Source organism: Oncorhynchus clarkii, chromosome 14 (genome assembly GCF_045791955.1).
Source record: "Oncorhynchus clarkii lewisi isolate Uvic-CL-2024 chromosome 14, UVic_Ocla_1.0, whole genome shotgun sequence".
NCBI lineage: Eukaryota > Metazoa > Chordata > Actinopteri > Salmoniformes > Salmonidae > Oncorhynchus > Oncorhynchus clarkii.
Window position 1 is genome coordinate 38,509,518 of NC_092160.1, and position 13,010 is coordinate 38,522,527.

The following is a 13,010-nucleotide window of genomic DNA, read 5'->3' on the forward strand; positions in this document are numbered from 1 at the left end:
ATCGGCTTCCATTTTCACAACAAAGCATCCTTCACTCATGCTGCCAGACATACCCTCATAAAAGTGACTATCCTACCGATCCTTGACTTTGGCAATGTCATTTACAAAATAGCCTCCAACACTCTACTCAGCAAACTGGATGCAGTCTATCACAGGGCCATCCGTTTTTTCACCAAATGCCCCATACACTACCCACCACTGTGACCTGTATGCTCTCGTCGGCTGGCCCTCGCTTCCTATTCGTCGCCAAACCCACTGGCTCCAGGTCATCTATAAGTCTTTGCCTGGTAAAACCCCGCCTTATCTCAGCTCACTGGTCACCATAGCAACACCCACCCGTAGCACACGCTCCAGCAGGTATATTTTACTGGTCACCCCCAAAGCCAATTCCTCCTTTGGCCGCCTTTCCTTCCAGTTCATAACCCATCCAACTACCTGCACTGCACCTGTACATAGCCCATCTGTAAACAGCCCATACGACTACCTCATCCCCATACTGTAATAATAATTCTTTGCTCCTTTGCAGCCCAGTATCTCTACTTGCACATTCATCTTCTGCACATCTATCACTCAAGTGTTTAATTGCTAAATTGTAATTACTTCGCCACTACGGCCTCTCCTGTGAAGACAGTAGCTTCTTGAAAACGGGGCACATATTCTTCAAGAATCAATGGGTACATATCATTAATTTATAAGCCTTGAGACAATGTGTTTATTAATGTTTATGTGTGTATAACAGTTTACTTCCGTCCCTCTCTCTGCACACATAGACAACAGTCACCCTCGAAGCATCGTCACCCATCGCGCCACAAACGCCGCGGCCCTTGCAGAGCAAGGGGAGCAACTACTTCAAGGTCTCAGAGCGAGTGACGTCACCGATTGAAACGCTATTAGCGCGCACCACCACAGCTAACTAGCTAGCCGTTTCACATCGGTTACATGTGCCATTCAGAGGATGAATGGGCAAGACAAAATATTTAAGTGCCTTTGAACGAGGTATGGTAGTAGATATCATGGTAGTAGATATTAGTGTTGATAACTATAGTTATCAACACTAACTCTAGTTATCAACACTAACTCTAGTTATCAACACTAACTCTAGTTATCATCACTAATATCAACACTAACTCTAGTTATCAACACTAACTCTCGTTATCATCAGTAATATCAACACTAACTCTAGTTATCAACACTAACTCTAGTTATCATCACTAACTCTAGTTATCAACACTAACTCTAGTTATAATCAGTAATATCAACACTAACTCTAGTTATCAACACTAACTCTAGTTATCAACACTAACTCTAGTTATCAACACTAACTAGTTATTATCAGTAATATCAACACTAACTCTAGTTATCAACACTAACTCTAGTTATCAAAACTAACTCTAGTTATCAACACTAACTAGTTATTATCAGTAATATCAACACTAACTCTAGTTATCATCACTAACTCTAGTTATCATCACTAACTCTAATTATCAACACTAACTATAGTTATCATCACTAACTCTAGTTATCATCACTAACTCTAGTTATCAACACTAACTCTAGTTATCATCACTAACTCTAGTTATCAACACTAACTCTAGTTATCAACACTAACTCTAGTTATCATCAGTAATATCATCACTAACTCTAGTTATCATCAGTAATATCAACACTAACTCTAGTTATCATCACTAATATCAACACCAACTCTAGTTATCATCACTAACTCTAGTCATCATCAGTAATATTAACACTAACTCTAGTTATCATCACTAACTCTAGTTATCATCACTAACTCTAGTTATCAACACTAACTCTAGTTATCACCACTAACTCTAGTTATCATCACTAACTCTAGTTATCAACACTAACTCTAGTTATTATCGCTAAATCCAGTTATCAACACTAACTCTAGTTATCACCAGTAATATCAACACTACCTCTAGTTATCAACACTAACTCTAGTTATCATCACTATTATCAACACTAACTCTAGTTATCATCACTAACTCTAGTTATCATCACTGACTCTAGTTATCATCAGTAATATCATCGCTAACTCTAGTTATCATCACTAACTCTAGTTATCATCACTGACTCTAGTTATCATCACTAATATCAACACTAACTCTAGTTATCATCACTAACTAGTTATCATCACGAGGTCAGTACAGGTGCATCAAAGCTGGGACAGAGAGATTGAAAAACAGCTTCTCAAGGCCATCACTGACTCTAGTTATCATCACTGACTCTAGTTATCATCACTGACTCTAGTTATCATCAGTAATATCATCGCTAACTCTAGTTATCATCACTAACTCTAGTTATCATCAGTAATATCAACACTAACTCTAGTTATCATCACTAACTCTAGTTATCAACACTAACTCTAGTTATCATCACTAATATCAACACTAACTCTAGTTATTATCACTAACTCTAGTTATCATCACTGACTCTAGTTATCATCAGTAATATCATCGCTAACTCTAGTTATCATCACTAACTCTAGTTATCATCAGTAATATCAACACTAACTCTAGTTATCATCACTAACTCTAGTTATCATCACTGACTCTAGTTATCATCAGTAATATCATCGCTAACTCTAGTTATCATCACTAACTCTAGTTATCATCAGTAATATCAACACTAACTCTAGTTATCATCACTAACTCTAGTTATCAACACTAACTCTAGTTATCATCACTAATATCAACACTAACTCTAGTTATTATCACTAACTCTAGTTATCATCACTGACTCTAGTTATCATCAGTAATATCATCGCTAACTCTAGTTATCATCAGTAATATCAACACTAACTCTAGTTATCATCACTAACTCTAGTTATCATCACTAACTCTAGTTATCATCAGTAATATCAACACTAACTCTAGTTATCATCACTAACTCTAGTTATCATCGCTAACTCTAGTTATCAACAGTAATATCAACACTAACTCTAGTTATCAACACTAAATCCAGGGAGTCAATTCAACCCAAACTATTTTAACACTCTGATTTCAACTCCCCTTGATTTTTACAGTGTAGTGGGCTATGTAGGGAGTAGGGCGTTATGTGTGTGTGTGTGTGTGTGTGTGGCCTCTCGACGAAGCTCATCTCTGCTAATCCTCAACAACATGGAGTCATTAATAAACATTACTATACATGACTTGAGTTTAATTAACGACCCCGACGCCAGACATGGCTGTTCTACAGTATAACATGACACACACACACACACACACACACACACACACACACACACACACACACACACACACACACACACACACACATAGGGAGAGACATCAACTGGCAACATAAAACATCTTGTATATTGTTGTAGGGTGGTGCCCGTTCTGAGTTTTTACGCAGTGTTCATTTCTACTCCTTATTTCTACTCATTCAACCTTTTTTTGGTTACATCACAGCGTTTCCTGTTTTATATACATATGCATTGTTGATGACCTCTAATAAAACAGGAAATGTGTGTGTCTCTATGTGTGTGTGTGTGTGTCTCTGTGTGTGCGGTTGGGTGTGTGTGTGTGTGTGTGTGTGTGTGTGTGCGGTTTGGTGTGTGCGGTTTGGTGTGTGTGTGTGTGTGTGTGTGTGTGTGTGTGTGTGTGTGTGTGTGTGTGTGTGTGTGTGTGTGTGTGTGCAGGAACTAACATGGTTAATACTCACTCTGTAGACACTGTTGGCTGGTACAGTTGAGTGACTGGAGGTCGATGCCCTGGCAGTCTTTTCCCCCGGTGCCAGGCGAGGGCTGGGTACACTCTCTACTGCGCCACATGGAACAGTCTACTCCGCACTCAGACCAATTAGACCAATCACTCCAACCTCCATCTACTGAACACAGGGACAGGCACAGGGTCAGAGAGAGAGAGATACCACACACACACACAGACCAGAGTCAGAGAGACACAGACCAGAGTCAGAGAGACAGACCAGAGTCAGAGAGACAGACCAGAGTCAGAGAGACAGACCAGAGTCAGAGAGACACAGACCAGAGTCAGAGAGAGAGAGATACCACACACACACACACACACACACACACACACACACACAGACCAGAGTCAGAGAGACACAGACCAGAGTCAGAGAGACACAGACCAGAGTCAGAGAGAGAGAGATACCACACACACAGACCAGAGTCAGAGACACAGACCAGAGTCAGAGAGAGAGAGATACCACACACACAGACCAAAGTCAGAGAGAGAGAGATACCACACACACACAGACCAGAGTCAGAGAGAGAGAGACACAACACAGACCAGTCAGAGAGAGAGAGAGACACCACACATAGACCAGAGTCAGAGAGAGAGAGACACCACACATAGACCAGAGTCAGAGAGAGAGAGACACCACACAGACCAGAGTCAGAGAGAGAGAGACACCACACAGACCAGAGTCAGAGAGAGAGAGAGACACCACACATAGACCAGAGTCAGAGAGAGAGAGACACCACACAGACCAGAGTCAGAGAGAGAGAGATACCACACACAGGAAAATAACCAGGAAAATAACCTCTCATTCAATGTCAGCAAAACAAATTAGATGATTGTCGACTTCAGGAAACAGCAAAGGGAGCACTCCCCCCTATCCACATCGACGGGACAGCAGTGGAGAATGTGGAAAGTTTTAAGTTCCTCTGTGTTCATATCACTGACAAACTGAAATGGTCCACCCACACAGACAAAACTGAACACAGACAGTGTGGTGAAGAAGGAGCAACAGCGCCTCTTCAACCTCAGGAGGCTGAAACTCACTAACATTTGCAGGTGCACAATTGAGAGCACCCTGTCGGACTGTATCACCGCCTGGTACGGCAACTGCACCGCCCACAGCCACAGACCTCTCCAGATGGTAATCAGGTCTGCCCAACGCATCACCGGGGGCAAACTACCTGCCGTTCAGCACACTTACAACACCCGATGTCACAGGAAGGCCATAAAGATCATCAAGGACAATAACCACTGCCTGTTCACCCCGCTATCATCCAGAAGCCAAGGTCAGTACAGGTGCATCAAAGCTGGGACAGAGAGATTGAAAAACAGCTTCTTAAGGCCATCAGATTGTTAAACAGCCACCACTAGCACCGAGAGGTGGCTGCCTACCTACAGACTTGATATCATTGGCTACTTTAATAAATGGAACACTAGTCACTTTAATGCCACTTTAAGAATGTTGACATATCTCGTGTTACTCTCATATGTATATACTGTATACTGTGTCCTTCACTATCTATTCTTTACTATCTATTTAATCTATCCGCTCTGTCACTGCTCATCCATATATTTTATACTTATATATTATTCTTATACTTATATATGTTATACTTATGGTAGAGAAATGAACATTACATTTTCTGGCACCAGCTCTGGTGGACATTCCTGCAGTCAGCATGCCAATTCCACGCTCCCTCAAAACTTGAGACATCTGTGGCATTGTGTTGTGTGACAAAATTGCACATTTTTAGATTGGACTGTTATTGTCCCCAGCACAAGGTGCACCTGTGCAATGATCATGGTGTTTAATCAGCTTCTTGATATGCCACACTTGTCAGGTGGACAAGGATAAATGCTCACAAACAGGGATGTAAACAAATGTGCATTTGAGAGAAATAAGATTTGGATGCTTCACTGTGGGGATGGAGTTCTCGGGGTGATGGGAAGTGTTATGTTTGCGCCAGACATTTTCCTTGATGGCCAAAAAGCTCCATTTTAGTCTCATCTGACCAGAGTACCTTCTTCCATATGTTTGGGGAGTCTCCCACATGACTTCTGGCGAACGAACCAAACATGTTTGCTTATTTTCTTTAAGCAATGGCTTTTTTCTGGCCACTCTTCCGTAAAGCCCAGCTCTGTGGAGTGTACGGCTTAAAGTGGTCCTATGGACAGATACTCCAATCTCCGCTGTGGAGATTTGCAGCTCCTTCAGGTTTATCTTTGGTCTCTTTGTTGCCTTGCTGGTAAATGCCCTCCTTGCCTGGTGCATGAGTTTTGGTGGGCGGCCCTCTCTTGGCGGGTTTGTTGTGGTGCCATATTCTTTCCATTTTTGAATAATGTATTTACTGGTGCTCCGAGGGATGTTCAAAGCTTCTAAATATTTTTTTATAACCCAACCCTGATCTGTACTTCTCCACAACTTTGTCCCTGACCTGTTTGGAGAGCTCCTTGGTGTTCATGGTGCCGCTTGCTTGGTGGTGCCCCTTGTTTAGTTGTGTTGCAGACTCTGGGGTCTTTCAGAACAGGTATAGATATACTGAGATCGTGTGACAGATCATGTGCCACTTAGATTGCAGACAGGTGGACTTTATTTAACTAATTATGTGACTTCTGAAGGTAATTGGTTGCACCAGATCTTATTTAGGGACTTCATAGAATCTGGGGTGAATAGATACGCACGCACCACTTTTCCGGTTAGATATTTTTTAAACAAATTATTTTTTTAAATTTCACTTCACCAATTTGGACTATTTTGTGTATGTCCATTACATGAAATCCAAATAAAAATCTATTTAAATGACAGGTTGTAATGTAACAAAGTAGGAAAAACGCCAAGGGGATGAATACTTTTGCAAGGCGCTGTAATACCTGAGCAGTACAACAGTTGGTATAAGATGATACTCTCTTTGTTTTCATTCAAGAGGATAATGATGTGAGCTAGGTGAGCAGCAGAGCTTCATAGAGGAGATGGATGCTAGCACGCTGGGCTAAGGTCACTAGCAGGTGAGCTAGGTGAGCAGCAGAGCTTCATAGAGGAGATGGATGCTAGCACGCTGGGCTAAGGTCACTAGCAGGTGAGCTAGGTGAGCAGCAGAGCTTTATAGAGGAGATGGATGCTAGCACGCTGGGCTAAGGTCACTAGCAGGTGAGTTAGGTGAGTAGCAGAGCTTCATAGAGGAGATGGATGCTAGCACGCTGGGCTAAGGTCACTGGCAGGTGAGCTAGCTGAGCAGCAGAGCTTCATAGAGGAGATGGATGCTAGCACGCTGGGCTAAGGTCACTAGCAGGTGAGCTAGGTGAGCAGCAGAGCTTCATAGAGGAGATGGATGCTAGCACGCTGGGCTAAGGTCACTAGCAGGTGAGCTAGGTGAGCAGCAGAGCTTCATAGAGGAGATGGATGCTAGCACGCTGGGCTAAGGTCACTAGCAGGTGAGCTAGGTGAGCAGCAGAGCTTCATAGAGGAGATGGATGCTAGCACGCTGGGCTAAGGTCACTAGCAGGTGAGCTAGGTGAGCAGCAGAGCTTTATAGAGGAGATGGATGCTAGCACGCTGGGCTAAGGTCACTAGCAGGTGAGTTAGGTGAGTAGCAGAGCTTCATAGAGGAGATGGATGCTAGCACGCTGGGCTAAGGTCACTGGCAGGTGAGCTAGCTGAGCAGCAGAGCTTCATAGAGGAGATGGATGCTAGCACGCTGGGCTAAGGTCACTAGCAGGTGAGCTAGGTGAGCAGCAGAGCTTCATAGAGGAGATGGATGCTAGCACGCTGGGCTAAGGTCACTAGCAGGTGAGCTAGGTGAGCAGCAGAGCTTCATAGAGGAGATGGATGCTAGCACGCTGGGCTAAGGTCACTGGCAGGTAAGCTACTTTCCAAACATACAGCACCTATAAAAGTAGGATTACTGCACACTGCACCCCTCCCCCCCCTATCCACATCGACGGGACTGCAGTGGAGAAGGTGGAAAGTTACAGGTTCCTCGGCGTACACATCACTGACAAACTGAAATGGTCCACCGACACAGACAGTGTGGGTGAAGAAGGCGCACCACCACCTCTTCAACCTCAGGAGTCTGAACAAATTTGTCTTGTCACCTAAAACCCTGACAAACTTTTACAGATGCACAATCGAGAGCATCCTGTCGGGTTGTATTGCCGCCTGGTACGACCACTGCACCGCCCACAACCGCGGGATCTCCAGAGGGTTGTGAGGTCTGCACAACGCATCACTGGGGGCAAACTACCTGCCCTACAGGAGACCTACACCACCCGATGTCACAAGAAGGCCAAAAAGATCATCAAGGAAAACAACCATCCGAGCCACTGTCTGTTCACATCGCTATCATCCAGAAGGCGAGGTCAGTACAGGTGCATCAAAGCTGGGACCAAGACTAAAAAATTGATTCTATCTCAAGGCCATCAGACTGTTAAACAGCCACCACTAACACAGAGGCTGCAGCTTCCATACAGACTTGGAATAATTGGCCACTCTAACAAATGGATCAATAGTCACTTTAATAATGCCACTTTAATAATTATGTTTACATATCTTGCACTACTCATCCCAAATGTACATACTGTATTTTATACCACCGATTGCATCTTGCCTATGCCGCTTGGCCATTGCTCATCCATATATTTACAGTGCCTTGCGAAAGTATTCGGCCCCCTTGAACTTTGCGACCTTTTGCCACATTTCAGGCTTCAAACATAAAGATATAAAACTGTATTTTTTTGTGAAGAATCAACAACAAGTGGGACACAATCATGAAGTGCAAACATCAACATGACAGGTAGAACAGAATGAAAGGAAGGAATGGAACACAAACATCAACATGACAGGTAGAACAGAATGAAAGGAAGGAAGGAATGGAACACAAACATCAACATGACAGGTAGAACAGAATGAAAGGAAGGAATGGAACACAAACATCAACATGACAGGTAGAACAGAATGAAAGGAAGGAATGGAACACAAACATCAACATGACAGGTAGAACAGAATGAAAGGAAGGAATGGAACACAAACATCAACATGACAGGTAGAACAGAATGAAAGGAAGGAATGGAACACAAACATCAACATGACAGGTAGAACAGAATGAAAGGAAGGAATGGAACACAAACATCAACATGACAGGTAGAACAGAATGAAAGGAAGGAATGGAACACAAACATCAACATGACAGGTAGAACAGAATGAAAGGAAGGAATGGACACAAGCATCAACATGACAGGTAGAACAGAATGAACGGAAGGAATGGAACACAAACATCAACATGACAGGTAGAACAGAATGAACGGAAGGAATGGAACACAAACATCAACATGACAGGTAGAACAGAATGAAAGGAAGGAATGGAACACAAACATCAACATGACAGGTAGAACAGAATGAAAACATCAACATGACAGGTAGAACAGAATGAACGGAAGGAATGGAACACAAACATCAACATGACAGGTAGAACAGAATGAAAGGAAGGAATGGAACACAAACATCAACATGACAGGTAGAACAGAATGAAAGGAAGGAATGGAACACAAACATCAACATGACAGGTAGAACAGAATGAAAGGAAGGAATGGAACACAAACATCAACATGACAGGTAGAACAGAATGAAAGGAAGGAATGGAATGAAAACATCAACATGACAGGTAGAACAGAATGAAAGGAAGGAATGGAACACAAACATCAACATGACAGGTAGAACAGAATGAAAGGAAGGAATGGAATGAAAACATCAACATGACAGGTAGTACAGAATGAAAGGAAGGAATGGAACACAAACATCAACATGACAGGTAGAACAGAATGAAAGGAAGGAATGGAACACAAACATCAACATGACGGGTAGAACAGAATGAAAGGAAGGAATGGAATGAAAACATCAACATGACAGGTAGAACAGAATGAAAGGAAGGAATGGAACACAAACATCAACATGAAAGGTAGAACAGAATGAAAGGAAGGAATGGAACACAAACATCAACATGACAGGTAGAACAATGAACGGAAGGAATGGAATGAAAACATCAACATGACAGGTAGAACAGAATGAAAGGAAGGAATGGAACACAAACATCAACATGACAGGTAGAACAGAATGAAAGGAAGGAATGGAACACAAACATCAACATGACAGGTAGAACAGAATGAAAGGAAGGAATGGAACACAAACATCAACATGACAGGTAGAACAGAATGAAAGGAAGGAATGGAACACAAACATCAACATGACAGGTAGAACAGAATGAAAGGAAGGAATGGAATGAAAACATCAACATGACAGGTAGAACAGAATGAACGGAAGGAATGGAATGAAAACATCAACATGACAGGTAGAACAGAATGAAAGGAAGGAATGGAACACAAACATCAACATGACAGGTAGAACAGAATGAACGGAAGGAATGGAACACAAACATCAACATGACAGGTAGAACAGAATGAACGGAAGGAATGGAACACAAACATCAACATGACAGGTAGAACAGAATGAAAGGAAGGAATGGAACACAAACATCAACCTGACGGGTAGAACAGAATGAAAGGAAGGAATGGAACACAAACATCAACATGACGGGTAGAACAGAATGAAAGGAAGGAATGGAACACAAACATCAACATGACGGGTAGAACAGAATGAACGGAAGGAATGGAATGAAAACATCAACATGACAGGTAGAACAGAATGAAAGGAAGGAATGGAACACAAACATCAACATGACAGGTAGAACAGAATGAAAGGAAGGAATGGAATGAAAACATCAACATGACAGGTAGAACAGAATGAAAGGAAGGAATGGAACACAAACATCAACATGACAGGTAGAACAGAATGAAAGGAAGGAATGGAACACAAACATCAACATGACAGGTAGAACAGAATGAACGGAAGGAATGGAATGAAAACATCAACATGACAGGTAGAACAGAATGAACGGAAGGAATGGAATGAAAACATCAACATGACGGGTAGAACAGAATGAACGGAAGGAATGGAATGAAAACATCAACATGACAGGTAGAACAGAATGAAAGGAAGGAATGGAACACAAACATCAACATGACAGGTAGAACAGAATGAACGGAAGGAATGGAACACAAACATCAACATGACAGGTAGAACAGAATGAAAGGAAGGAATGGAACACAAACATCAACATGACAGGTAGAACAGAATGAACGGAAGGAATGGAATGAAAACATCAACATGACAGGTAGAACAGAATGAACGGAAGGAATGGAATGAAAACATCAACATGACAGGTAGAACAGAATGAAAGGAAGGAATGGAACACAAACATCAACATGACGGGTAGAACAGAATGAAAGGAAGGAATGGAACACAAACATCAACATGACGGGTAGAACAGAATGAACGGAAGGAATGGAATGAAAACATCAACATGACAGGTAGAACAGAATGAAAGGAAGGAATGGAACACAAACATCAACATGACAGGTAGAACAGAATGAAAGGAAGGAATGGAATGAAAACATCAACATGACAGGTAGAACAGAATGAAAGGAAGGAATGGAACACAAACATCAACATGACAGGTAGAACAGAATGAAAGGAAGGAATGGAACACAAACATCAACATGACAGGTAGAACAGAATGAACGGAAGGAATGGAATGAAAACATCAACATGACAGGTAGAACAGAATGAACGGAAGGAATGGAATGAAAACATCAACATGACGGGTAGAACAGAATGAACGGAAGGAATGGAATGAAAACATCAACATGACAGGTAGAACAGAATGAAAGGAAGGAATGGAACACAAACATCAACATGACAGGTAGAACAGAATGAACGGAAGGAATGGAACACAAACATCAACATGACAGGTAGAACAGAATGAAAGGAAGGAATGGAACACAAACATCAACATGACAGGTAGAACAGAATGAACGGAAGGAATGGAATGAAAACATCAACATGACAGGTAGAACAGAATGAACGGAAGGAATGGAATGAAAACATCAACATGACGGGTAGAACAGAATGAAAGGAAGGAATGGAACACAAACATCAACATGACAGGTAGAACAGAATGAAAGGAAGGAATGGAGCACAAACATCAACATGACGGGTAGAACAGAATGAACGGAAGGAATTGAACACAAACATCAACATGACAGGTAGAACAGAATGAAAGGAAGGAATGGAACACAAACATCAACATGACAGGTAGAACAGAATGAAAGGAAGGAATGGAACACAAACATCAACATGACAGGTAGAACAGAATGAACGGAAGGAATGGAACACAAACATCAACATGACAGGTAGAACAGAATGAACGGAAGGAATGGAACACAAACATCAACATGACAGGTAGAACAGAATGAAAGGAAGGAATGGAACACAAACATCAACATGACGGGTAGAACAGAATGAAAGGAAGGAATGGAATGCGAGGTGGTATGAAGACTGAGTGTCTGAGTGGAGATGTGACTACCACAGGACAGGGAGAAGACAGCTTTGTTGCCTATCAATGTTTTTTGAAATCAAGAAAACAAAACAAAAAAAAACTAGCCACTCGCAAACCACTCACTCTGCAACAACTGCTAATTATTCTGTAGACTAAGTGAGAAAACATAAATCACACTGACCTCTGTTCCAATTCCACTGATGTAAACACTTTTTTCTTTAAAGCAACACAGTTGATTTTTTTCACCCAGCACAGTAGGTTGTAGAGTAGGGAAGGGGAGAGGAGGCAGGTCTGTAATACATTAACCCAGTAGGGGAGGGGAGAGGAGGCAGGTCTGTAATACATTAACCCAGTAGGGGAGGGGAGAGGAGGCAGGTCTGTAATACATTAACCCAGTAGGGAAGGGGAGAGGAGGCAGGTCTGTAATACATGAATTAACCCAGTAGGGAAGGGTAGAGGAGGCAGGTCTGTAATACATTAACCCAGGAGGGGAGAGGAGGCAGGTCTGTAATACATTAACCCAGTAGGGAAGGGTAGAGGAGGCAGGTCTGTAATACATTAACCCAGGAGGGGAGAGGAGGCAGGTCTGTAATACATTAACCCAGTAGGGAAGGGTAGAGGAGGCAGGTCTGTAATACATTAACCCAGGAGGGGAGAGGAGGCAGGTCTGTAATACATTAACCCAGTAGGGAAGGGTAGAGGAGGCAGGTCTGTAATACATTAACCCAGTAGGGAAGGGGAGAGGAGGCAGGTCTGTAATACATTAACCCAGTAGGGAAGGGTAGAGGAGGCAGGTCTGTAATACATTAACCCAGTAGGGAGGGGAGAGGAGGCAGGT

At 42.4% G+C, this 13,010-nt stretch overlaps 1 protein-coding gene across 1 annotated transcript in view; it reads right to left on the bottom strand.

Moving 5' to 3' along the window:
* The window catches only part of LOC139366100 (netrin receptor UNC5A-like), a 508,756-nt gene that overhangs the window by 92,663 nt on the left and 403,083 nt on the right, over nucleotides 1–13,010 (bottom strand). Inside the window, exon 7 of the mRNA XM_071103198.1 lies at nucleotides 3,685–3,849. Within this exon, the coding sequence (XP_070959299.1) occupies nucleotides 3,685–3,849 (165 nt within the window). The remainder of the gene's footprint in view (nucleotides 1–3,684; nucleotides 3,850–13,010) is intronic.